This window comes from Mycena indigotica (genome assembly GCF_014461135.1).
Source record: "Mycena indigotica strain 171206Taipei chromosome Unknown Mind.scaff0004, whole genome shotgun sequence".
Lineage (NCBI taxonomy): Eukaryota > Fungi > Basidiomycota > Agaricomycetes > Agaricales > Mycenaceae > Mycena > Mycena indigotica.
The window spans coordinates 5,617,754-5,643,247 of record NW_023503003.1 but is presented as its reverse complement, the minus strand read 5'-3'; the positions used below and the strand labels follow the sequence as shown (position 1 = coordinate 5,643,247).

Below are 25,494 nucleotides of genomic sequence, written 5' to 3'. Positions count from 1 at the left end.
TCCTAGTCGTCATCCAACTCTAACATTGCGCTAGCCTCTTCCTCCTCCTCCGTAACCACTTGTGATTGAGAACTAGCAATGTCAGGAACGTCTATACCCAACGAACGCCATTGAGCTGCTCGTTGAGGGAACAGAGAGCAGTATTCTTGCACCCGAATGATGGAATCGCTTCTTAACCGCTCGTCAAACAAAACCTCATCCAGCCACCAGTTGGGAGTTTGCGGCAAGAGTCGCGCTGATCGAGTATCCAATAGTCTCCTTATGTCGGCGCCGTCAGTGTGATACCGCACCTGCTTGAATGTCTCCTTCGAGGCGCGGTGGTCTGACCAGCCTTTGAGTTTATGGAGTAGCACGAAGGCAAAAGGAGCAACTGGAAGTGTGCCTCCGTCATCGAGAATGGGGGAGAATATACGCTGCTCTGGAATGTATGGTGGAAGCGACATTGTGTCGGCACTTGAGGGGACAAGAATGTCCACCTTGGATTCTCGTCGTCCGCCACGAGGGTTTTTGTACCACAGAATCTTGTAGGTCGCTGCGGGATTACGAGCTTTCTTCAGGTAGTAGTTGCCGTGGCCACGGGAGACAATCATTTGCTTGACAACTTCAGCGTCTGGGACATCGCGGCCCCCAGTGGGGTAGACGATGATGTCCACGTCCTAACTGCCAGCTCAAGCATTATCCAGACTGCGAAGAGCTTAACGCACGTTTGGGCAACGAGAATTTCCATACAGCTTGCAGGCCAGACCGCCAAATATAGCACAACGGAACCCGTTCTTGCTCAGAATGTCGACGGTCTGCTTGGCCGCCGCCAGAACCACCGCGTAACGGTCATCGTCTGTTGATTTCTTCTCTGCTCTGGTCTTCTTCGGTTTGGCTCTGTAGAGTCTGTTGGCGCGAACTCCAGTTGGAGGTTGAGTGTTCATGGTTGGCGAATACAGTAAGGAAAGAATGTGCAATTAGTAGGGAAGCGAGCTCGTGATCAATCGCTTCTTCGACCTTATTATTAGACTTGCGCTCTGACTGAAGTTCTTCATCTCAATCCATGTCCTACTATGCTACAGACAGCACAAACACCGAGAATTGGCGCCGGCTTGTCTGTAGGTCACCATCGAAATACAGAGAAAGGTCTCGTCACGTGCCATTCTGTGCTCATCATCGCGACTTCGACCGACCGACCTGAAAATTACTAAAATGCAGCTTCCTCGACTTCCGCTCCCATGCACTTTCCATCGCCCCAGGGAGGAGCGTCCCTAATCCTGTCTTTCCACCTCCAAACACGAACGACACTCATCATTGGGTCTGGAACGCTTGCTGCATCTCGCGCTTTTGCCGCCCTTGAGGCCGATTCGAACGTTCTTATTGTTGCCCGCGGAGGAACAGAAGCTGTATGTCAGGAGCTGAAATGGAGGGCTGAGCAGGGACAGCTAGAGGTTGTGGATTGGGATGGTGAACACGAAGACACTTTGGAAAGCTACCTCGCTTCGACGAAGCACAACATCAGCCTTGTCTGTGTAACTGACACTCTAATCGGCCCGGAAAGGCGGTCGAGAGAGTCTGCACAACGGATATACCGACTCTGTCGCGCCAGGGGAATCCCAGTCAACACCACAGACATGCCAGACCTCTGCGACTTCAGTTTTTGTGCTGCTCATCGATTCACCACCACGGATGAGAAGCGGTCGGCACTCCAAATTGGGGTTACTACCAATGGACGCGGTTGTAGGCTGGCCAGTCGCGTCAAACGCGAGATTGTTGGGCTATTACAGAAGGAGCTTGGTGCGGCGGTGGAAATGGTTGGGGTTATGCGAAAACTAGCAGCTGGGAACCGCGACGAGTCTTGTGAAGAGCCTGTAACTCCGAACGAGCCTGTTTCCCCAAGGACGGCAATCGCTGAAACGGAAGTGGAGACAGCAGCACGGAGAATGAAATGGGTTGCGCAGGTCAGCGAATACTGGCCCATTCCACGACTTGCCACCATGAACGAGCAAGACATGCAAGCGGTGCTGTCTGGAGAGTTTTCAGACCATGTTCCCAAGCCAACAATACATGATCTTTCCAACCCTCCACCAATCGGTCGAATATTTCTCGTTGGATCAGGCCCAGGTCATCCATCCTTGCTCACAGTGGCAGCCCACCGACTACTCACAACCATCCCCGACCTTGTTCTCTCCGATAAACTTGTCCCCTCTGCCGTTTTGGCCCTGATTCCCCCAACTGTCGAAGTCCGCATTGCTCGCAAGTTCCCAGGCAATGCAGACGGAGCCCAAAGCGAGATGATGGAAGCTGCTGTTGAGGCTGCGCACAAAGGATTAACCGTTGTTCGGGTTAGTCTGTCAATTTTTTATTATCAGTCAACTCAAACGACTGTGCAGTTAAAGCAAGGTGATCCGGTTTTGTATGGACGAGCAGGCGAAGAGATCCTGTACTTTCGAGCCCGTGGATTCGAGCCGGTTGTTGTTCCCGGTGTTTCAAGTGCGCTTGCTGGCCCGACCTTCGCGGGAATCCCAGTCACCCAACGCGGGGTTGCGGACGCATTGAGTGTCTGCACTGGCGTTGGTCGGGCCGGGAAAGCCGGGTCTATTCCTATCTACGAACGGGCGAAAACAGTCGTGCTACTAATGGGCATCGCGAGATTGGCGAGTCTGGTCGAAACCATGCTTATCAAATATCCCGCAAATGTACCTGTGGCCATTGTCGAGCGAGCATCCATGCCAGACCAGCGGGTCCTTGTCTCCACGCTACAACATGTCGTTGCTGCGCTGGATAGTCTGGGGGAACAACGCCCGCCCGGTATCCTGATTGTCGGTTGGGCAGTGTTGGCATTGTGGGGACCTGGGGACGATTCAGTCCTCGATGAAGGTGCTGACGCTGAGGACAGCTCTCGTATCAGAAGATGGCTGGGGTCTGACGTCGACTGGCGAGTAACCGAAGGACTGCCAAATGGATGGGACTCCCTGTGATGACAACTTCTGAAGCTTTTTCGTAATATTGCAAACACTGGGTTGTTGGATGGAGTTCAAACTACTCGGGAACTACATATGCGGGAGGAAACGCCTTCCCGTTTGCTTTTGTCACCTCAAAACTCTCTAGGTCGATCCCATTCAGTGTCTGAACATTCAGCGCTCTGTTGGCGGGGTCTAGCTTAGTGCCTTCCGGACCAGCGAAGCGGATATAAACCACGACCCCGCATGTTTTGCAGAATGTGTGCTTCCCTTGCTTCGTGTTGAAGTCATATTCCGTCGTCTTGGTCTCCGCACCACGGACGGTGAGGTTGCTGGCCAAGATATAGGTCCACCTGGCGCCGTGGCGGGAGCAAATGCTGCAGTTGCATTCGCTGACCGTTGCGATCTTGTTTGGCTGGACGAGGGTGTAGGCCACGGCACCGCAATGGCAGCTCCCGTTGTAGACGGCTGAATCTGGCGGAGGTGCTTGAGCAGGGGCTGGGTGCGTTGGGGCTTGATAAATAGGCTCGATTTGAGACCCTTTGTAGTCGTTGATCGAGAGAGAGGCAAGGTCGATGTTCTCAATAGCGCGCATCTGGGTTGTTTGGTCAGCACGACACAACACAACAGAAATGATTCGTTGGTTGCGCACATTTACTACAGTTATCGATTCACTGCTGTTGATTATTGCGATGGAAGTACTGCATTTCGGACAGAACTGGACGGGTTAAGAATAACGCAAATGTTATCGCGGTCACACTGACCTTGTGCTCCCACAGGCGCGTTCCAAAGGTGTAGGACGAAAGTGTCGTTTGAAGATCCCCCTTGGTCGCCACGAACTCCCCATCCTTGACCAAGACATATCCGTTGCGGGAGCAGATGCTACAGTCGCAGGCCTGTGCGTGTTTGAGCTCATCAGCGGTGGTGAAGGTGAACTTGAAGGCGCCGCAGTGGCAGTTTCCGAGGTAAGCTGGCATGATGGTGGAGAGGGAAGAGCTCCAAGCTTGGGCTTAAATAATTCAGAGAGACCGGCTCACGATCACGGGATCATAGTGGCGGCGCTGGCGCTGGAACGCGGACGGCGTTGCAACGTCGCATAATTTTGACTGAGAAGGTTAGAGAGAGGTGTAACGCCCCTATCGATAAATTGAAGCTACGTTGATGCCGATACACAATCTGTAGCGCCGGCAAGCGGCGGTCCCCGACTCATTTGATAGCACCTTTATTTTATGATCATTCACAATAACTAGAAAATACCGGATACATACTCAGTATAAGTAGCGCTAAATTGGGTACATAAAAAATCACGAAGTAGCTCGGAATGTTCAGACATATCGGTTCAAGTTACGCATGGGTATTCTCCCTCACTGGAGCACTATAATGGTTCCAAGGCAGTGTCTCCACATCCTCTACCGAACCACCAGGCGGCCTGTCTGCGGTGAGTGTCTCGTCTCCACGACCTCATTCAGATCAAAAGACAACCACACGGTCCACACCATGCTGTAACGGCTAACAGTGAAGACTACACTGGCAGCAACGATGGAGTTAGCGGCCAGCTCTCTACCTGTGTAGGCAGGAAGCTTGCGATAATGGGGTCGAATGGAATGCAGCCCCGTCCATATGGCAACAGCCTCTGGACTATCAAAATTTTGACGTCGGAACATTGATGCGGTGTGATCAGGGACCCCAGCTACCTACATCTTAGCCTGTAACACTTGTGTACGAAGATGCCCAAAACCAAGCTACGTATGTGGACCACCCTCAATATATTGTTCTTAGCCTGTTTAGCCCCAGAAGACTGGTTCCATAAGAAAGTCGAGTACTACTGGCTATTCAACTGGAATGACGTTCAGATTGCAAAGGAGATTGAGCTGGATATGGTCAAGGAACTTCAGCTTGATTGTGAAAAGTATAGTGTGAGGTGAGTAAGAGATGTGAACTTGGAGAACACCTGAGACTAAGTCTTTAACAGCTACAAAAGTGTCTCTCGCGCACACAATAAACTACAACTACTGAACATCCGGCAACTGTAAGGGCAACCCTGGAGACTCCGACGAAAGCCTAGCAGGGGAGGATCCAAAGCGTGAATAAGACTACAGGAAATACACGGAGGGACCGACCTAGCAGGGGAGGATCCAAAGAGAAGAAACTCTAAGGGTCCGCCTGCTAGGGCGCCAACTATATACTGGTCGTCCGTAACTGCCGACGTAGAGCACAGAAGGCCTGAGCGGCGTCGCAGGCTCTGTCCCAAGGTGATCGTTGGGAGGGTCTTGACGGATCGGTGATTGTGCGGGCGAAGGAGGCCGTGGACGATGGTCGGGGTGGGTCGGAGCGTCCGAGGGGGCGCCGGTCGGATGCGCCTCGGATGCGTTCGGAGGGTCCGAAGGAGGCCGAAGCGGGGGTTCCCCTGACAGCAATGAGAGGCAGCTGGGCTGGGGGATGAGTTTAAAGCACTTGTCCGAAGCATTCGTGTATCTTACCCTCATATGGGTGCTCGCACACTTGTCGTCACACTCCGTCGTGAACATAAAGTCAAGGTTGCTGAGTACATATTCTGATTGTGGATAATTACAGGTCTAACCAGACTTGAAGGCGTATCATTCTGGCATATCTGCATGAATTTGAGCCAGCTGCAGTCAAATCACGCAAACATCGTGCTAAATTTGTCCGTGGACGGTTTTATAGTGCTGGACCTCGCGAGATTGTTAGCTTCGACCAACATGATAAGTGGCGGTACTATGGTCTATTTCTTCATCTGGGTCTTGATCCCTTCACTGGCGAGTTTCTTTGGGTCAAGATATGGTGGACAAATCGCAACCCAGTCCTAATTACAAGCTATTATCTTGAGGCTATGCGAAAGGATAGAGGTACTGTTAATTCTTGATGTTATCGAAACTTATCTTCTCTTTAGGTGTTCCACTCCTCACTTTTAGTGATCCAGGACGGGAGAATAATGGCATTGCCAATGTGCACTCAACAATTTGCCAGCGTCTTGATCCGTCACTTGAAGGAACGGTTCAGCACAAGGGGTTTTTTGACAAAATGAACATCAAATCCGAGATCGGCTGGTCTATAATACGACAAAATTTTGCTCCAGGATTCGAGTCACTTATGAACCAAGGTGAAGCGTTGGGATATATCGATTTCAAGACACCGACTCCAGTTGAAACGTATGATTGTCTACATTTTGAATACATCTAATATCTGCTTATTATAGATATCTCTTTCGATGGCTTGCTATTCCTTGGCTGCAGGCAGAGCTCAATGCTTGGGTTGACCGATTCAATAACAGTCCTCGTCGCTCAAACCGACACAAAATTTTACCACAGGGAATTCCGAGTCAGATTCATCGAAACCCTGAACGATTCAATGCAAGGAACTATATGGTATTGTAAGGGCAACCCCGGAGGCCTGAGATCAAGGTCCTAGCAGGGGAGGATCCAAAGCGTGAACATTGGTAAGCGAATACAAATGAAGCTGACCTAGCAGGGGAGGATCCAAAGAGAAGAAACTCTAAGGGTCCGCCTGCTAGGTAGCTGACTATATACTGCTTGTCCGTAGCTGCCGCTGTCGGGCACAGAAGGCTTGGGCGGCGTCGCAGGCGAGGTCCCAGGGCGACCGTCGGGAGGGCGTTGACGGATCGGTGATTGTGCGGGCGAGATGGAGGGCCGGACCGGAGTCGGAACCGGAGTCGGACCGGAATCGGGTGCGTCTCCGGGCCGAAAGGGAGGTTCCCCTGACACTTCTGGGACAATCTCCAGGAAGCTGTGACTCGCGTCAACGAGATAGTTGGATCCTAAGCTATCGTCGTCCCAGTAATTTCGGGTTCGAGTCCGGGCTTCTTCCGACTGGAGTCCAAGCTCTTCGCCTTGGTAGCCCACGTTACCGTGGCCCTGAAGCAGATACTACAAGGGTTGGAGGAATTGACAGATTCGGAGCGCCGCACTCCGTTCCAAGCGGACTATGGCTACCAGATCCTATCCGTGTTGCTCAGAACGGAGGACGCCGATCGGGTGCTCATGGCGCTCGGCACCATGCAGCTCAGGGTAGCAGCTGCTGACAACTGCATTTCACGCACTCTCCTCCGTCTCCGGAATTCCAGCGAGGCGGACGAAGTCAGTTCGCTCGCCTCTACCCGCTCGGAGGTTCGACGCTTGCATGAATCAGCCGATGTGGATCTTTCGCTGCAAATGTATTAGGCGCGGCTGGATTACCAGCCGTACCTGGAGCAATACAACCCATCAGCATGGGGAAAAGCTAGATCCTCATTTGAAACCAGTGACGACGGGTACGGCAAGCCGTATCGCTCTTTGAAACTGCCTATACATCCAAATCCACCTAAGATTAGCCAATACTCTTACGTCCCTACTGCTCCTCCGAACGACGAGCAGTCTCATGGCGTGCGTTTTGCAAATAATCCCGGCAGCTCAGTTCCTCCGTTGTCGCATCGTCCCATACCAGGGCCTTCCTCCACCACCAGAGCGGGAGTGCGTAACCTGATGGGGGGGGCAGCCGTACCTGGGGGGCCATCGATGATGCAGCCGGACTACACGCCGCCGTACTCGGGGATAGGGACGTCAGGCCGACCTCCCTACATTCCTCGCACTCCCGCGAGAAGCTACGCCGCTTCCTTTCAGAATGAAGCGAACCCGCCGTTCAACGCCAATACCCTGCGTCAAGGAGCTGGGGGTGCTCCCGGCTACCCCGGAGGCGGATCTTCTAACGGTTCTTCCCATGGTGGCGGAGGACGTCCACCTCCTCGAGGGGGACCGTTTGGACCATCAGGTCCGCCGGGCCGGCAACCACCCGGGGGTCCGCCTGGTCCGCCTGGTCCGCCTGGTCCGCCGGGATGGTATCCGCCGGGAGGACCGCCTGGCCCTCCTGGTCCACCGGGTCAGTGGACGGGACCGCCCTGGATTCCAGGTCGCCCGCCGGCGGCTCCCCCGCCTCCTCCTCCACCGCCGCCTCCTCCTCTCAACGCCGCTTTCCCCTTCCAGCAGGGCCAAGGAGGGCAGCCGCAACCATTCCAGATTAACGTTAAAATCAATGCTTCCAACCTGCCAAAATGGGACGGGAACCGCGACTCGTTGATTCGCTACCTAGTGGAAATGAAGGAGGTGGCTAGATTGGGCCCCCTCATGCAAGTTCAGATGGCGCAGCTCGCACACCGTAATTGGGAGGGTTCGGCCAAGAGTTGGTGGGAAGTCCTTCCGGATGACCGGAAGAACTTGTACCAGTCGCATTGGCAGCAACTCCTCCAAGGTATCACCGACCAATTTATGTCTGATCGCTGGGAGCGAGAGGAGATTCGGCGATTCGAAGCTATGGTCTTTCGCCAGAAGGATCACGAGACAGAGGATCCCGTCGAATTCTTCCAGAGGAGAATCCTACATGCCCAATTCCTATATGCGCAAGAATCCCCCGCCAACCTGGTTCATCGCGTGCTGCATACGCAACCTCAAGCCTGGAAGGAAACCTTAGACGAGTACCGATGCCCCACTATTACTCAAGTTCTACAACTCTCGGAGCACTACCGAGAGCCCCTTATTCACTCCTGGGAGACGGCCGCCTTCCTACGAACTCTTAAGAAGTCATCCGCTCATAGCGTGCCCGGTGATGGGTCAGCCAACACTAAACGTCGCTACTTCCGACGAAAAGCTCAAGCCAATATAGTTACTTCTGGATCTCCAGAAGAACTAGAGCTTACGGAGGATGAGTGGGAGGAAATTGACTCGGAGGAGGAACTTCGTGAAGTCATGGCCGTGAACTCGTGGAAACCCAAGGACAAGGGCAAGGCAGACTGGCCCCGGGGAGGCGAACGAAAGGGAGTCAAGTTCACCCGGGACGATTCAGTGAAAAGTAACCCTCCTCCAAGGGGTGACTGCTTCATCTGCACCAGTCCAAACCACTTCGCCTATGACTGCCCGAAAAAGAAATTATGGGAGTCAGTGCGATCGGCTAATTTGGCGCACGCAGTATCCTCTTTGGTGGACGACGATCGAGGAGAACGAGACCAAGTACTTTACAATGACAATTCGAAACAAGTTACCGCGTATCCTGGGAGTACCCCCTTAAGTAAGACCGTAAACTTAGCGAAAGCGGATCCCGCCCCGCTAAGGTCAGTCTCCGAATCTACTCGCATCGATAATCGCAATACTCGTCGCCGAGAGGAGTTATCCAAGCCCGCACCTTCACGCTTCAAAGGGAAGGGAAAGGAAGCCTATCCAGCGGAAGTGGTTCTGCCGCCAGACTCTCTGCGATCGGTGGCGCAACAATTAGTGCAAGGGGACTCACTAAGTGACACCGAGATCTTGCCCTCGGGTGAAATAGTGCACCTAGCGCGCAAGGCCAGGCAACTGCCGGAGGGATTCTCCTCAGTAGGCACGAAGGCGCTGCACGTGCTAGCGAAAGTGGGTTCGCCTAGTATGGATTGGATGGTCGCTCGCCTGGATTCCGGTGCCGGCCTCTCCCTCATATCCGAGGAATATGCGAGCACGATACCTAACGCCGCCCAAGGAAGGTCTACGCATGCAGCTCTACCATCTGACAGGGCGTGCCAAAGTCTTAGGCTATGTATCGGTCCCCGTCTACGTCACTACTAGTGAGAATGAGATGGTCAAATTCGAGCTGGAGGCATACGTCGTCAGAGGAATGCATGTGCCCGTGCTGCTGGGCGAGGACTTCCAGATGGCTTATGAATTGGGGGTAAAGAGACAAGCGAATGGGGAATGCGAAGTGGTTATTGGCGGGACTAAACACCGGATCCCGGCGTCGTCCTCCGAAACTCTTGACTTCGGATTCCAGATCAAGGATGTCTCATTATCTCGGATTCTCAAGGACAGCCTACCCGGCTCGTCTAAAAAGGCGTACCGGCGATCTGCTCGCGGACGGGACAAGGATGCGCGCTGTTAGCGAAACGCGTAGTCAGAGATAATTGATAATTGATAGACGTAGCGTAGAGTGTACGATTTGGCGTTATCAATTGATAATGTGTTTAGGGTTCAGTTCAGTTCGTGCGACGACACCCAAATATCAAACAATACTCCAAGTCAGTTGATTGAGTCTTCTCTTAGAATAAGAGAAGATGAGATAACAAAACAGTAAAGCTACTGTGAAAAGAAAATAGAAATGGTAATCTTGGTATAACCTCAGATTCAAGGCTTTCTCCGTATAACCTCAGAGTAAGGCCTCTGTTTAACCCCAGAGTCCAGGCTTCTCCGTATAACCTCAGAGCAAGGCTTCTGTTAACCTACAGAGTAAAGGGTTCTCCGTATAACCTCGGATAAAGGCTTCTGTATACCCACAGAGTAAGGGGATCTCCGTATAACCTCGGATTAAGGCTTCTGTAATAACCACAGAGTAAGGTGTAGTGAATGACAATGTCAATTCAGGTAGTATCTGATACAAAAGAGGATGTGTAACTACTAGGGAAGTGAGCTGTATTTATACCTTTGGGCAGAGTCATGCTGAGTCATCATGAGTCAGTATGACTCTCCAAAGTTTGAATTGTTTGTTCAATTGTTCTGAATTGCACAGTCAATGCACAGTCAAGAACAATTGAAATGAGTCATTCCAAGTCAAGAGTTTATTACTAAACTCTATTGTTCCTGCATGCACAGTCAAATGCACAGTTTGCACAGTCAATGCACAGTCAATGCACAGTTTGCACAGTAATGCACAGTTGATGCACAGTATGCACAGTTGATGCACAGTCAATGCACAGTCATGCACAGTTGATGCACAGTATGCACAGTCATGCACAGTTGATGCACAGTCAGATGTTAGAATGAATCACAAAAAGACTTCTTGTTCTGGATTGCAGAGTCAATAACACTTTGATCACAGCATGTTCAATGCATTTCGGAAAATTGATATGATCAATGATGTGATCAAAGTGATACAAACAATAAATAAGCACTTTTTCCCAAAAAGGAAATATTTAAGTACATTGAGGCTCCAATATAAATAGATTCCATCACACGCGCAAGGAGCTCAAGTCGGTGCTAGCGGAGAAAGACACATTGATTTCAGCAGGGACGGTGCACAACGTTAGAGTGACGGGGGCATTCAAAGGGCGAAGCACCTGGCTAATCGACAGGGTGTTACTCACCATGGAAGACGGCAGTGTCTTAGCCGCCCCGACGACTTTGATCAGCGTGGACTACCCGTACCTGCCAATCGCCAACACTAGCTCGCGACCATGGTTCGTCAGAGCCGGTGACGTAGTGGGTATCCTGAGGGACCCCGATTCGTTCGAGGATGAGCCGCAAACGGAGGACTATCTACGGAAAATGGCTAGCACGGCTGAAGCTATCGCGCGTGTGATCAGGGACTTGACGGGAACCACGGATCCTCGTGTTGAACCTAACCGACATACGAAAGTACAAGCGGGGAACAACGATGGCCCCTCCTCTGGACTCCGGAGCGGAAGAAGAAGAATTGTGGGGCCCCAAAACCTCTCAGGTTCCTGACCCCGATCCCGCCTCGTCTCCGGACAGCGACATAGCGCAGGAAGTCTGCCTGGGTCCGGACGTGCCTCCCGACATCCTTCCCCGGCTACAGCGGATACTCAGGAAGCACGCCAGTGCTTTCGGGCTAGGAGGAAGATTGGGACACGTGACTGAAAAAGCACCCGTACCTACGAAGGACGGCACCGTTCCAGTTTCTCTACCCATGTATGCGACTTCCCCGGAGAAAAGGAGGGTGATCGACAAACAGATGGACTTGTGGATTGAAAGGGATGTGATAGAACCGTCGATAAGCCCGTGGGGAGCTCCATGCGTAGTGGTATTCAGAAACGGTAAACCTCGACTGGCGGTCGACTACCGCAAGTTGAACGCATCCACCATCCCAGACGAGTACCCGATACCCAGGCAATCCGACATTGTCCAGGCTCTCTCGGGGTCACGAGTGCTGTCCTCCTTCGACGCTCTTGCTGGATTTAATCAAGTGGATATGGACGACGATGCCAGGCCCAAAACGGCTTTTCGATCACATAGAGGCCTTTGGCAGTTCAAACGGATGCCGTTTGGACTGCGAAATGGGCCTTCTATCTTCCAGCGTATCATACAAGGCGTCTTATCACCATTTCTATGGTTATTCGCACTCGTATACATGGACGACATAGTCGTCTTCTCGAAGAACTGGGAAGAGCATCTACTACATCTGAACAAGGTGCTGGGCGGGATCAAGGAATCCGGATTGACGCTCGAGCCGAAAAAGTGCTTCATAGGTTACACCTCGATACTGCTACTGGGACAGAAAGTCTCACATCTGGGCCTGTCTACGCACAAGGAGAAAGTCGCCGCCATTCAAGAATTGAGAAGGCCGTCGTCGGTAGCGGAACTACAGAAGTTTTTGGGGATGGTCAACTACTTTTCGACTTACATTCCTCATTACGCGTTTATCGTGAAACCTCTGTTCGCTTTGTTGGCGAAAGGAGTGAAATGGGAATGGCGCGCCGAGCACGAGAAAGCCTTCTTGGATTCCAAGGATGCTCTCAGCTTCGCGCCAGTTCTAGGACATCCAGTACAGGGGAGTCCGTACCGTCTGTACACGGACGCATCGGACGTGGCTATAGGCGCCAGCCTCCAACAGATACAAGACATCCGAATGAAGGACTTGAAAGGCTCGCCAGCCTACGATCGTTTCAGGAAGGCGTGGGAAGCGGGGGAAGCGGTGCCACGCTTGTACCCCGTTTTCGTGAAGGAGTTGGAGGAAGACATGGGGAAGTCAGCCGCATGGGCCGACGACTTCGACGACTCGATAGTCAAGGTCGAGCGTGTCATATGCTACTGGAGCCGTACTCTCAAGTCAGCGGAGCTGTTATATCCGTGCCGACTCCGGCATCCGTCTCCGATGTCCGTCTCCGGTATTTGGTTTTTACGCAATGAAGATTTACTGAGCGTTTCCAATTACTCCGACTTATGATCTATGCAATCATCTATGCCTTGTTCCTCGTATGCAACTCCTCTTCTACTTTACTTGACTTTGTTCTAATCTTGTTACTTACTTTGTTATACCTTATTCCGTTTCTGTTACTTCTCGTACTATAAATACTTTGATGTATTATCACGTACTTCAGTTTGTAAATTAACGTTGCTGGTCTCTATCTCCCAGCGTCGTCTCGACTCCGCTCTTCTCCTCTTGTCTTGTCTTGGTCAACTGGAAGCCCCGGTCACCCAATCATCCTTCTGTGGTGTTCCGCCCCAAGTGCTCTACGACTTCGATTCCATCTCCGACTTCGACTCCGTCTCCGTCTCCGTCTCCGTCTCCGTCTCCGTCTCCGTCTCCGTCTCCGTCCCTTTGGTCGACACGGCACTTAACAGTATTTACAAACTCACTTCCTTTTGACCATGTCAAACGTACGCCTCTCTTCTGACAACATTGACCCCGCCAATACTGGTCAACGGCGTTCATCCCGCTTCTACGAACAAATGGTTCCTCTCACTTCGCCTATGGCGAACTCACCTACAACGCTGGCGCTCCTGTCACTTCGGTTCCTGTTCCCGTTCCTCGGACACCTACTGGCACGACCAACCCTTTCCGGCCTGGTTTTGTCATGTCTCCGCAGGATCCTGATCCAAGTACTATCCCTATGCCAACGACTCCGCATCCAAACACGGGTCGTTTTTCTAACGTCAGTTCCCCTCCCGTCTCTCCTACCTTACGTTACCGACCCCTCACTCCCACACGCCTTCACGACATCGAAGAAGAAAGCGAGCCAGTCCCGATGTATCGGCACGCTTTTAGCAGGCCCATGAGCCCTGCTCAAGGTCGCTCCGGAACGGAAACGATTCCGGTCAAGGTCAACCAAACCGCAACCCCTCTCCGACTTTTAGCGGCAAGCCGAGTCCATTCTTGACTTCGCCCTCTGGCTCCCCTCCTGGCTCTCCCAGAGGCGGACCTCCTGGTGGTGGTGGACCTGGCGGACCTGGTGGCGGTGGACCTGGTGGTCCTGGTGGCGGCCCTGGTGGATCTGGAAATCCATTCTGGGGTCCCCCTAGAGGTGGTGGTGGCGGAGGAGGCGGAGGAGGTGGAGGTGGAGGTGGTGGGCCACCTGGTGGAGGTGGTGGTGCCGGAGTCCCTCGAGCTGGCTCTCCGGGCCGTGATCTTCAACGCGCTATGATTGGCGCTCTCCAAAATTTCCAACATTTCCTCACCAACTTTCCTCAGCGCAACAATGCTGCGCCCCGTTCCAATTGGAGTCTTCTCCAGGCACCGGACACGTTCGACGGTTCCGATCCCGCGGCTTCGTCCCTTTCCTCACCCAGTGCTATATGCACTTTGCCGAGCGTGAGCAAGATTTCTCTACTGATGACGAGAAAATAATCTACATCACCTCGTATCTGCGCGGAAACGCATTGGCGTATTTTACGCCTAACCTGTATGCCATGAATCAGGGCCAGGCTATTGCGATTCCGGCTTGGGACGGCAATTTTCCTTTGTTCATCAAGGAACTCCAGGACAACTTTGGTCCTCAGGACCCGGTTGGCGGCGCGGAGGACAAAATCCGGAATGTGACGATGAAGTCCGGTGATAAGATCACCACTTACATTATCCAATTCGACACCCTCGCTCTCATCACCAATTGGGGTGATTCCGCTCTCCGACACACCTTCTATTCCGGTCTTCCTAAACGTATCAAGGACGACATGATGCACTACGTCTACGCTAATACGCTGGACGGAGTCAAGCAAACTGCCCGTCTCATCGACGGCAAGTATTGGAAGCGTGAAGCGGAGAAGCAGAGGGAGCGGGAGTTAAGAGATTCTCATGGTGGTGGATCTGGTTCTGGTTCGGGCTCTGGCCATTCCGGTGGCCATTCCGGTGGCTCGAATTCTGGGTCTGGGGGTTCTAAAAAGGACTCCTCTTCGAAAAAATCGTCTGGCTCTTCTGGCTCCTCTGGCAACAACTCCGGAAACGGAAACGTCTCCGGTGGTAATTCGAATTCTGGCAACAAGGGCTCCAACAGCTCTCAGCAACAGGCTTCCTCGTCGTCTTCCAACAATAACGACAAGACGAAGACAGCCAAAGCGCACGCTTCCCTTCTTGGTCCTGATGGGAAGTTGAAGCCAGAAATACGCGAGTGTAAGGGCAACCCCGGAGGCCTGAGATCAAGGTCCTAGCAGGGGAGGATCCAAAGCGTGAACATTGGTAAGCGAATACAAATGAAGCTGACCTAGCAGGGGAGGATCCAAAGAGAAGAAACTCTAAGGGTCCGCCTGCTAGGTAGCTGACTATATACTGCTTGTCCGTAGCTGCCGCTGTCGGGCACAGAAGGCTTGGGCGGCGTCGCAGGCGAGGTCCCAGGGCGACCGTCGGGAGGGCGTTGACGGATCGGTGATTGTGCGGGCGAGATGGAGGGCCGGACCGGAGACGGAACCGGAGTCGGACCGGAATCGGAGGCGTCTCCGAGGGGCCGAAAGGGAGGTTCCCCTGACATCACCCCCCCTTGAATGCGGCGTCCCGACGCATAGACCGGAACGGAATCGAGTCGAAGGTCGCGGAGGCGATGTGTCGTGGGCTTGCCAGGGTACTTATGATAGAACTCCGCAATTTTCTCCGGGCGAAGACGCGGTCGAAGCGGACCCATTGGTCGTGCGATGCGTCGTAGCCTTTCCATCTGACGAAGTAGTTCAGCCGCTTATACCTCACCCTTGCGTCCAGGATTTCCTCTACTTCCCACTCCGGGACTCCGTCCTCGAGGTCCGGAGGGGGCTGGTCGTAGCCGGGGCGTCCGTCGAAGGGGTCGTCCTGAGCGAGCTCGAGCTTGACGACGGGGAAGACCGGGTGGAGCTTCGAGTAGCGCGGAGGGAGGTCGAGCTTGTAGGCACCTTTGCTGATCTCCGCGACTATCTTGAACGGCCCAAGGCGGCGATGGGAGAACTTTTCCGAGGGGCGAGTCGTCCTGATGTCAGAGGCATCCAGCCAAACACGGTCGCCAACCTTAAACTCCGGAGACGGAGTCCGTCTCCGGTCGTAGTAGCGCTTGTACTCCTCTTTGGCCTTAGTGAGCGCGGCCTTGGCTTCAGCAACACCAGTGGCGATCCGGTCGCGGAACTCGTTCACTGACTCCATGGCGGAACGGACTCCGGATTCGAAGCCCATGCGCGGGAGCCGTCCCGTGTCCGTCATGAAGGGGACCTGCTGCGTGGAGGAGTGAACGTGGTTGTTGTAGGCGAACTCCGCGGCCGGAATCAGCTCATCCCAGTCGTCCTGCTGGTAGTTGGTGAAGATCCGCAAGTACTGCTCCAGCTCCTGGTTGACGCGCCACCTGCCCTGCCCAAATATAGCAACAGATGAGATGTGTTGATGGGACCTGATCAACACATCTCCGCGGTATGAAAATCTTTGATTTCTCTTACTCTTTGACAATCCTCTCCCAGAAATCCCCTCATTGGACTTCTCCTGGGCTCAACGCTGCCCGGGCGGCCTGCCGCTGTCATCAACGGCGCGGCGGTGTCACGCCGAGTGACACCGCCGCTTCTCACTGTCTGCCCATCCACCGCTCGTTACCGTCCGCCCATCACCGTCACCGTCGCGCGCTCCCCGTCGGGCCTCGGCGCCGTGCGGGACTCACGTCACAGCGCGATCACAGCGCGATCACCGTGTGACCCCGGACCTCTGTCAGCTGCCACGTCGACCACACCGAGCCGCTCACTGCCCTCCCACCTCACTGCCGCCACAAGCTCAAACCCTCGACGGCACGGCGGCCGTTCCGTGCGCTTGTCTCGCTACGGGCTCGCTCTACCCGCCCGCGGCCGGCGCCGTTGCACTCGTCTCCTCACCGTTGGCGCCCGCGCCATTCGCTGCGACGTCGCCCGCACCCAACTCCTCGCTGCCTTCCGGTGCCTGTTTGGTGCCCGTCGTCCTTCCCGCCGTTGCCGCCCCGCTAACCGCACCGCGTGTCCCAGCGGCCCTGACCACACAGGACACTCCGGCAAACTACCTGTCCACGACCGCCGCCCGTCGCGCTCGCTGCCTCCGCATCACCGCCGCGCTTACCGTTGACGATCACCGCCGCGCTTACCGTTGACGTCACGGCACGCGTCAACAGTGTGACCCGACGTCGCTACGTTAGCCGCCACGACCAGCCTTCCTGCTGCCGCTACCCCGGTGCCTTTCGCTGCCTCCGCGACCGTTGTTGTCACGACACGCCAATTCCTGGCCGCCTCAGGCTGGTGAGGCGGGCCGCCCCGCGCCCTATCGTTGTTCTTTGCGCCGTGTGAACGACGTCCAGCATGAAACGCGATCCGGCTAACCGCCGCTCGGGCTCTCATTCGCCATGGCATCGCGTAGCCAGCCAGCCCGCCGGGCGCACGCTGCATTCTGCTAGGTCAATGCCCAGCTCACCCGTACGCCCGCCAAACCTACCCCCAGCTCCTCGTCCTCGCCGACCACGCGCGTCGCCGCCATTTCGACCCGACATTAATCCCAACCAGTACGGCATCGCACACCCGACTCCAGCATTGCCAGCAGGTCTTTTCTGATGCCCGCCCCGTCACTTGGCTGCATGGCCACGCCATTGTTCGCGGCGCTCACAACACTGTTGCATGGTCGCCACTCGTTATCTACACACCGCCCGCTGCGACTCTCGACATAATGCCGTTTCATTCGGCGTGGACTGTGATCCTGCGCCACGAGGTTGTGTAGGGGACTTTGCGAGGGTTGGCGTGGCGGCGTGTGGATCCTGTCGTAGAACGTGGGGAGCGGCTTGTGATCCTGTGGCCCCTTGCTGCCTGCCCGCACCAAATCGACACAACATTTGCCTGTCGACACGCCGATAGTGGGGGTACTTAGTAGATTGGTCCAAGTATATGCTTGTGGTACAATGAAACAACTATCAAGTATTTTTGAGCCTATTGTATGCCTACAGGACCATAACAACCACTCTTGAAGCTTGTGCTTTGGAGGAAGTGCATGAAACGGCCTTCCATCACTTGATCATGTGGTTTTGATGTAGCTGATGTTGGACTATTTCTCCACATCCAGAGCATGGATATGGATGGGTGGGCATTCATTTTCAAGGCATGAATGGGTAGAACATCTCCCATGAGAAATCAATACTACTCGACACCCTCATGCGACATTATTCGGCAGTAATTGCCTGTTTTAGGCTATTTAGGGAATGAAGAGCTGAACACTTCATATATACTACGTGGATAAAATCGATCTAAGTTGATTTCACTACAAGGGATGGAATACTACAATATTACTCATTTCTGGACCAGGGGCACTTGATGGTATCAGTCAAAGGTGGGGTGTATTGTGCACATTATATTCTGACTTCTGTTAGGTCTAGCTGGCAGTGCATACCAGTTTCTGGGAGCTACATATGCACTCTACCAGGTGCCACATTACCAAACAGATTTGGCAAAAATCAGTACATATATTGAGGAGTTGATTTTGGCAAAGATAACACTGATTCCTCAATCATGTAACATCTAAGACAGTTAGTAGACTATTTGAAGTGCTAGAAGAGTCAGTTTGAAGTCCTCTCCAGGCCCATATATATCTCTTGAATCCTGCTTGAAATAAACTTTTGACCAGATGTAATAGCGTAGACAGTTCTTTTGGCCTTAAGAGTACTAACCCTGTCTCCAATTCTAAGGTCTGCCACTGCTCACAAAAATGCATATATGTTATCAGGAACTGTCATGAGCCTACAAAAACACCACTTTCTGACCTCTGTATCATATATTCCAAACCACAAGTTCAATATTTGAATGCAAAAGGCGTCACAGAAGTGACACATGCAACATTCACTAGATTACAGCATATAAAGGCTTGTGATTCCAAGCACAAATAGATATTATGGTACATATAGGTCAATCCCTTATCCCTACACTCTTTGATAGCTTATCTAGCTCCAGATCCTAGAAGATCTTAGGCATGTGTGATAAAGTACTGAGAACTATTTCAGAACCAAGAAAATTCTGATAAAGCAATATAAGCTCTCTGACTGAGCCAATTCATAGTCCAAGCATCTCTACCCAGTTCTGCCACAAATTATGAAGACCTGTCTGAGCTAGAGCATTGCCAATGAAATTTAGTGTGAACCATCCTACAAAGCTTACTCCCCTTAGGAAAATATGAGAAGTGCATCAGGCGACAGTGGGATATACTTAGAAGTGGGAACATATATATTTGGACAATCTATGCAATTTTGGGTGAGATCCACTGGTATCACTTTATAAAGATAAGAAGATTTAATATGCTTTTGTACAGTTCATGCAGTGCAAAAAAGTTAGTTTCCACCTGCCAGGATTGTACACTCCTAGGCCAATGTGGATTCACTTGTATCAAGCATCTATTTAGAGAGGATATATGGTGCTGGCACAGAGGGCTGATGGAGGATGAATCGTAAATGATTACTAATAGCTATTTATGGCATTTGATCAACTTGAATTTGGAAATGAATACTATGTAGTACTACTCGATCCGATGTGGCTGTCTCGCAGCAGCGCATGCAGACATGTGAGTTGGAGAGGAGAAACAGGAAGGCCTGCAGGGCCACTCGGCGGCGCGCAGGATGTGAGTTGGGTGACGGCAGTGGGCCAAGAGATCGGACCATGCGTACTTGACAGGAGGGGAGACAGCAGGCGGTGATGAAGTTGAGTGCAGATGCGCACAAGTACTGGATGCGGCGGATGCTGTGCACTGGCAGAAAGCCAGCTGCTCGCATGGTAGCAGATGCCAACAGGCTGCGTTGTTCATGGGCAGGAGGAGACAGGCTGTTCTGCAAGCAGCATGCAAGAATAGTGTGAGGGATATCAGAGGACTTGGCGCGGGTAAGTGATGACTCACACGAGGCATAACACGCAAGCGAGCGGATATTCGGAGTGTCGTGTGAGCGGAGAATGGCAGCGCCAATGCGCAGCAGCGCTAGCAGACGAAGGGCTGTGGTGGACGGGCGGGGCGGCGAAGAGATGTTGCGCGGACAAGGTCACGCGGCGACACGATCGCGTTGCGACCCAGCGTGAACGGTCAGCGCCGCGCCGACGTGGGCCCGGGGGTCAACGCCGCCGCGTTGCAGTTGACGTAGTACTAGCCGCAACTAGGGCGGCGGCGGGCGGGCTGTCAGCGAGCCGGAGAGGGGTTGATGTGGCAGGTAACGTAGCCGCCGGGTCGTGCGGCGATCGCGTTGTCAACGGTGCTGGGTAGCTGAGCGCCAAGACAACGGTCGTAGGCAGCGTGCCGAGGCGCATGACGGCAGGCAGCCGCAGCGCGACACGTCACCGAGCAATAGACGCGATGGCGGCGAGCCAAACGGTCCGATACGCCGACGCAAAAGCGGTGAGCGCGGCGGCGGCGGCGGCTGCAGCGGCAATAGCAAAGAGGCGGGCGGGCGTTTGACGGGGCAGCCCACAGAGCGTTTGTGGCGGTGATCAGGCGGCAGCGTAGGCGGAAGGCGGCGGCGGGAGGGTAGCGAGGAGATCAATGTGGTCGAGACGGAGCCGCGGTGACCACTACGCAGCGTCACGCGGTGATCGCGCTTGACGGTGGTCACCGCGGCCGGAGGGCGACGGCCGTGGCAGCAGCGAGAGGGAGGGCAGTGAGGCGGAGCAGATGGCGGGGTCGACGTGGCAGCTGACAGAGCCACGGGAGCGCTGTGACGTCAGCCGCGCCGCCGAGGCCCGACGGGGACCGCGCGACGGTGACGGTGATGGGCGGACGGTGATGGGCGGACGGTAACGAGCGGTGGATGGGCAGACAGTGAGAAGCGGCGGTGTCACTCGGCGTGACACCGCCGCGCCGTTGATGACAGCGGCAGGCCGCCCGGGCAGCGTTGAGCCCAGGAGAAGTCCAATGAGGTGATTTCTGGGAGAGGATTGTCAAAGAGTAAGAGAAATCAAAGATTTTCATACCGCGGAGATGTGTTGATCGGGTCCCATCAACACATCTCATCTGTTGCTATATTTGGGCAGGGCAGGTGGACGCGCTCTGTCTGACCGTCTGTCTGCGGGTGGTACGCGGTGGACGTGGCGGGCTTGATGCCGATTAGACGCCAAAGTTCTCGGGTGAAGTCCGCGATGAACTGCGAGCCGCGGTCGGAGACGTACTTCTCCGGAGTCCCATGGTGCCGCCAGACATTCCGGTAGTAGAGGCGGGCTGCCCCTACTGCATCGACCGTCGTATGACACTCTGAGAAGTGGGCGCTTTCCGGGGGGTGTCAACGACGACCATGATCGCGTCGTACCCATGGGCTTCGGGAAGCTCTACGATGAAGTCGACGGAGACGGTATGCCAGCGTTCCGGAGGCGTTTCCGTGGGGTGCAGTTCTCCGTGGGGCAGTCTCCAGAGTGCCTTGGTGTGACAGCACAAGTCACAGGTCGCAACATACCGGCCGATATGGCGAGACATCTGAGGCCACCAGTAGTTCCGGGAGACCAACTCCAGGGTCTTGAAACGACCTGCGTGTCCGGCGACTCGGGTGCCATGGCAGAGCTCGATGATGCGTCTCCGGAGGTCCTTGTCCTTTGGTACGACGATCTTTCCTCGGAAATGGAGAAGACCGCCGGAGACGGCCCACTCGTCAGAACGTGAGGAGCGGGGGCCTCGAGCTTGACCTTGAACCTTAAGAAGTTGCCGGGCCGCTAGTGCGACGGGGCTCCTCCAGGTCAGGCTCACCGGAGAGAGCATCACGGATGTCACGGAGGAGTTCAGAGCCGGGACCGAAACGGAAACGCCCGAGGGCGCGGACGTGGAAGAGTTCAGGCCGCAGAAGGACGACGTCGGAGTTGTCGGAATCGACTCCGTGGTCGGGTCTCCGGGAGAGGGCGTCAGGCCGACCCATATCGCGGCCAGGTTTGTGGTGCAGCGTGAAGTCGAACCGGGAGAGGTACAGAGACCACCGGGCCTGTCTCCGGTTGAGGTGTTGCGTCTTCCTGAAGTACTCCAAATTCTTATGGTCAGTCCAAATCTCGACAGGGTGCGCGGCGCCCTCGAGGAAGTGTCTATATTCCTCGAGTGCGCGGATGATGTGCGAGCATCTCCTTGTCGTGGATTTCGTAGTTGCGCTGGACATCATTTAAGCTTTTGGAATAGAATGCTACAGGGTGCCACTTCCCGTCCGGGGCGGATTGTGAAAGAACCGCCCCGTCGCATAATCAGAGCTGTCCGCCTCGAGTCGGAAAGGCCGTGTGTCGTCCGGAATCGCCAGGACCGGTTCCCGAGGTGACCGCGTCCTTGATCGCTTGGAACGCGGAGGCCTCCGCGTCGCCCCAAGTCCATTGCTGGTCCTTCTTGGTGAGCACGAAAAAGAGGGCGCGCAAGGGTCGAGAAGTCCCGAATGAACCTGCGGTAGAAGTTAGCGAACCCGAGGAACTGCTGAATGTCCTTCTTGTTTTCCGGAGTCGGCCAAGCGGAGACGCCTGCGACCTTGACGGGGTCCATTTCGACGTGGTTGTGGGAGATGATGACTCCGAGGTACTCGATTGACGATTTTTCGAAGTCGCACTTCTCCGCTCGGAGGTACAACTTGTGCTCTCGGAGTCGCCGCAAGACCTCCTGAACAATCTGCCGGTGTTTCCGGAGGTCGGAATGGGCGATCAAGATGTCGTCAAGGTAGATCATGACGTCTCCGGAGAGGATGAGGTCCTGAAAAATGTCATTCATCATCGTTTGGAACGTCGCGGGAGAGTTTGTCAGGCCGAAATACATCACCAAGGGCTCGAACAGGCCTCGGTTAGTCCGGAAAGCCGCTTTCCACTCTTCACCTTCCTTGATCCGGACGTTGTTGAAGCCCCAACGGACGTCGAGTTTGGTGAAGTAACGAGCGCCTTTGAGCCGGTTGATGAGGTCGTTGATCAGCGGAAGGGGGTACCGGTTTTTGACAGTCATCGCATTGAGAGCACGGTAGTCCTGGACGAAGCGGAGTCCGCCGTCCTTCTTCTTGACGAAGAAGACCGGAGACGCCATCGGAGACTTGGAGGGGCGAATCCGGCCCGTCGAAAGCCCTTCCTCGATGAACGCGTCGAGCTCGCGTTGCTCGAGGGGCGAGATGGGGTACACCTTGCAGTTGGTGGGCTTAGCGTCGGGGACGAGTTCAATGGCGTGGTCCCAGGCTCTCCGCTCCGGTAGCGTGTCGAGGGACTCCTTGTTGAAGACGTCCTGGAACTCCTTAGCCCAGTGCGGGATCTCGGAGGGCGGAGGGGCGGAGTTCCTGGCGAAGGCTTCGGCCAGGCGTTGCGAGACAGTACTGCCAGCGCGTATCTCCTCCGAGGGGCGGAACGAGGTGTAGAAGATGCGGTCACCATCTTCAAGCTGACCATCGTCATCGTCGTCGTCCGGAGTCCGGCGTCAGATCAGGCAGGCCGGAGTCGTCACCGGAGACGGAGTCGTCTCCGTCATCAGACCCAGAAAGGTCCATGGCGCAGACCGAGGGGAACGGGCCGGAGCGGAGATGCTTCTGAAGCGACCGGAGTCGCCGCAACTCGGTCTGTTCGACCCGCTCTTCCTCACGGCAGGTCGAGCAATTGCGGGGGCACCGTGTCATCTTGACCTCCTTGGTTTCCCAATTGATCTCTGGGTTATGTTTCCGCAACCAGGAATACCCCAGGATGAGGTCTTGCTTGCCAAGATGGGTGACGGCGAGTTGAACACGCTCGGAATGGCCTTTGTAGCGTAGGACCAAGTCCGCGATCTGGTTGATGGAGCCAGCATCATTCGGAGTGCCATCGACGTTGAAGACCGGAATCGGTTGCGCCAGGGTGCGGACCGGAATGCCATTCCGAGCGACGTAGTTCGTGTCGATGAAGTCGGAGGTGGCACCACAGTCAACCAGGCCAGAGAGCGAGAGCTTCAGCGCGCTGGTGGTGGACTCGAGCTCTAACGGGAGGTGGAGGGAGTTCGCCCCAGGGGCAGCGGCAACGGTGTACTGCTTGGGCAGTTTCTTTTCCCAGGCAGTGAGGCGGCGGAGGACGATGACCGGAGTCGCGGGCGGAGTCGGAGACGGAGTCGAGGCGGGGGCAGGAGAGGGTGTGTCTTTCGTTTCGGGCTCATTGTAGGGCAAGGAACTGCATTCATCATACAAAGAGGCAAAACGATTTATAGACGCGAATGAGGGCACACCAGTCACTCGTCGCGGGGGACAAAATCCTCTCCGGCCATCGACTCCGCTGCCGTCTCCGGCAGGGCAGCTGTGTCCGTGTAGCGGGCGATCAACTCCGCTAACATCTCGTCACCGAGTTGTTGGATCACCTCGTCGAGGATGTCCATTGAGCGGACATCGGCGGGGAGGGGGCAATCCCGGGCGAGATGGTTTGGGTCGCCGCACCTGAAGCAGGCGCGACGAGGGGCACCCCGAGCCCTGGTGCGATCCAACTCCATAGGGACGGGAGCTGGAGGCGCCGGAGCGGGGGCGCGGGCCGCGGGTGGCACGACCGGAGCCACCGGGCGGAAAGGGGCCGGAGCCGGGATGCGGTTGACCGGAAACGGAGTCCGAATCAAACCGCCAGGCGTCTTGGGGGCGGCTGACTTGATCAGCTTGGCCCGGACCAGGGCCTCGTATTGACGGAAGGCCCGGGTGCGCCAGCTAAGGTAATCCCGGAGGTCCGGGGGGTCGTTCGAGGACGTGATTCCGTTGTTGATCAGGGGGTCAAGTCCGTGGCGGAACTTGGTCACCTTGACCAACGCGTCTTCAATCCGGCGAGGTCCATCAGGTCCTCGGTCGTCGGTGTACTGGTAGACATCCTTTGTGCCCATGTGATAGGCGGAAGTCTCCAGTTTGGAGAGAGCATGATCTTGCTCGTTCTCCTCGACGAACCGGAGTCGAAACTCGAAACGAACGAGCCCCAGGACGGAAACGGAAACGGGGCTTTGCTTCCGTGGCGCTCCGCCCATTGCTGAGCGGGTCCTTCTGCCATAAACGACATGGCATAGCGGACAGCCTTTTCCTCGCTCGCCTCTCCGTTGACCACGAAGGCCTCAGGGGCAAGGCGGGCGTAGGTGCGGACCGCCGAGAGGAACGCGCGGCCGCGTTTCCGGTCGCCGTTGAAGGTGAACGGGGGTTTGGTCGCAAGACCAATTTTGAGGCGAGGTTGATGTCGCCAAAAAGGGCTTCGAGTCGCCCTGGACCGGAGTCGGAGTCGGAATCGACGTCTCCGGCGATGGTGTTTGGGGTCCGCCAGCATTATTAGCGGCGGCAGCGGCAGCGGAAGCCTGGTTGGTGAGTAAAGCAAGGGCCTCAGTTAGGCTATCGATTTTCGCCTCGAGTGAGTCCAGCCGGGCGTCTGCGGTAGGAGTGACTCCGGACGGCATGACGGGTGCGGGGACCACAGGAGTAGAGGAGGAGGGGACAAGTGGCAGGGGCGGTGACGAGGGGCGGAACGGACTCGTACTCGAGCCTGAGTCAGCGCCGAACCTGGCAATCTTGTCCGGTTGATCCCGTAGAGAGTTTCTTCTGCTGTAAGGGCAACCCCGGAGGCCTGAGATCAAGGTCCTAGCAGGGGAGGATCCAAAGAGAAGAAACTCTAAGGGTCCGCCTGCTAGGTAGCTGACTATATACTGCTTGTCCGTAGCTGCCGCTGTCGGGCACAGAAGGCTTGGG

The 25,494-nt window shown here is 55.0% G+C and overlaps 3 protein-coding genes across 3 annotated transcripts; 1 reads left to right on the top strand and 2 right to left on the bottom strand.

Moving 5' to 3' along the window:
• Positions 1–2: 2 nt before the first annotated feature.
• MIND_00553700 (uncharacterized protein) lies at positions 3–923 on the bottom strand (the record flags this gene model as incomplete). The annotated part of the gene is made up of 2 exons (XM_037362315.1): positions 3–656; positions 705–923. The coding sequence occupies 2 exons, from the start codon at positions 921–923 to the stop codon at positions 3–5; spliced, it is 873 nt and encodes a 290-aa protein (XP_037222607.1).
• Positions 924–1,217: 294 nt separating this feature from the next.
• On the top strand, positions 1,218–2,960 carry MIND_00553600 (Uroporphyrin-III c-methyltransferase; the record flags this gene model as incomplete). The annotated part of the gene is made up of 2 exons (XM_037362314.1): positions 1,218–2,324; positions 2,373–2,960. 2 exons carry the CDS (start codon positions 1,218–1,220, stop codon positions 2,958–2,960), a joined length of 1,695 nt encoding a protein of 564 aa, XP_037222606.1.
• A 61-nt stretch (positions 2,961–3,021) lies between these two features.
• On the bottom strand, positions 3,022–3,934 carry MIND_00553500 (uncharacterized protein; the record flags this gene model as incomplete). Its single annotated transcript, XM_037362313.1, has 3 exons — positions 3,707–3,934; positions 3,595–3,660; positions 3,022–3,537 (listed from the first exon to the last, which is right to left on the bottom strand). Exons 1-3 carry the CDS (start codon positions 3,917–3,919, stop codon positions 3,022–3,024), a joined length of 795 nt encoding a protein of 264 aa, XP_037222605.1. The 5' UTR covers positions 3,920–3,934.
• Positions 3,935–25,494: the final 21,560 nt, after the last annotated feature.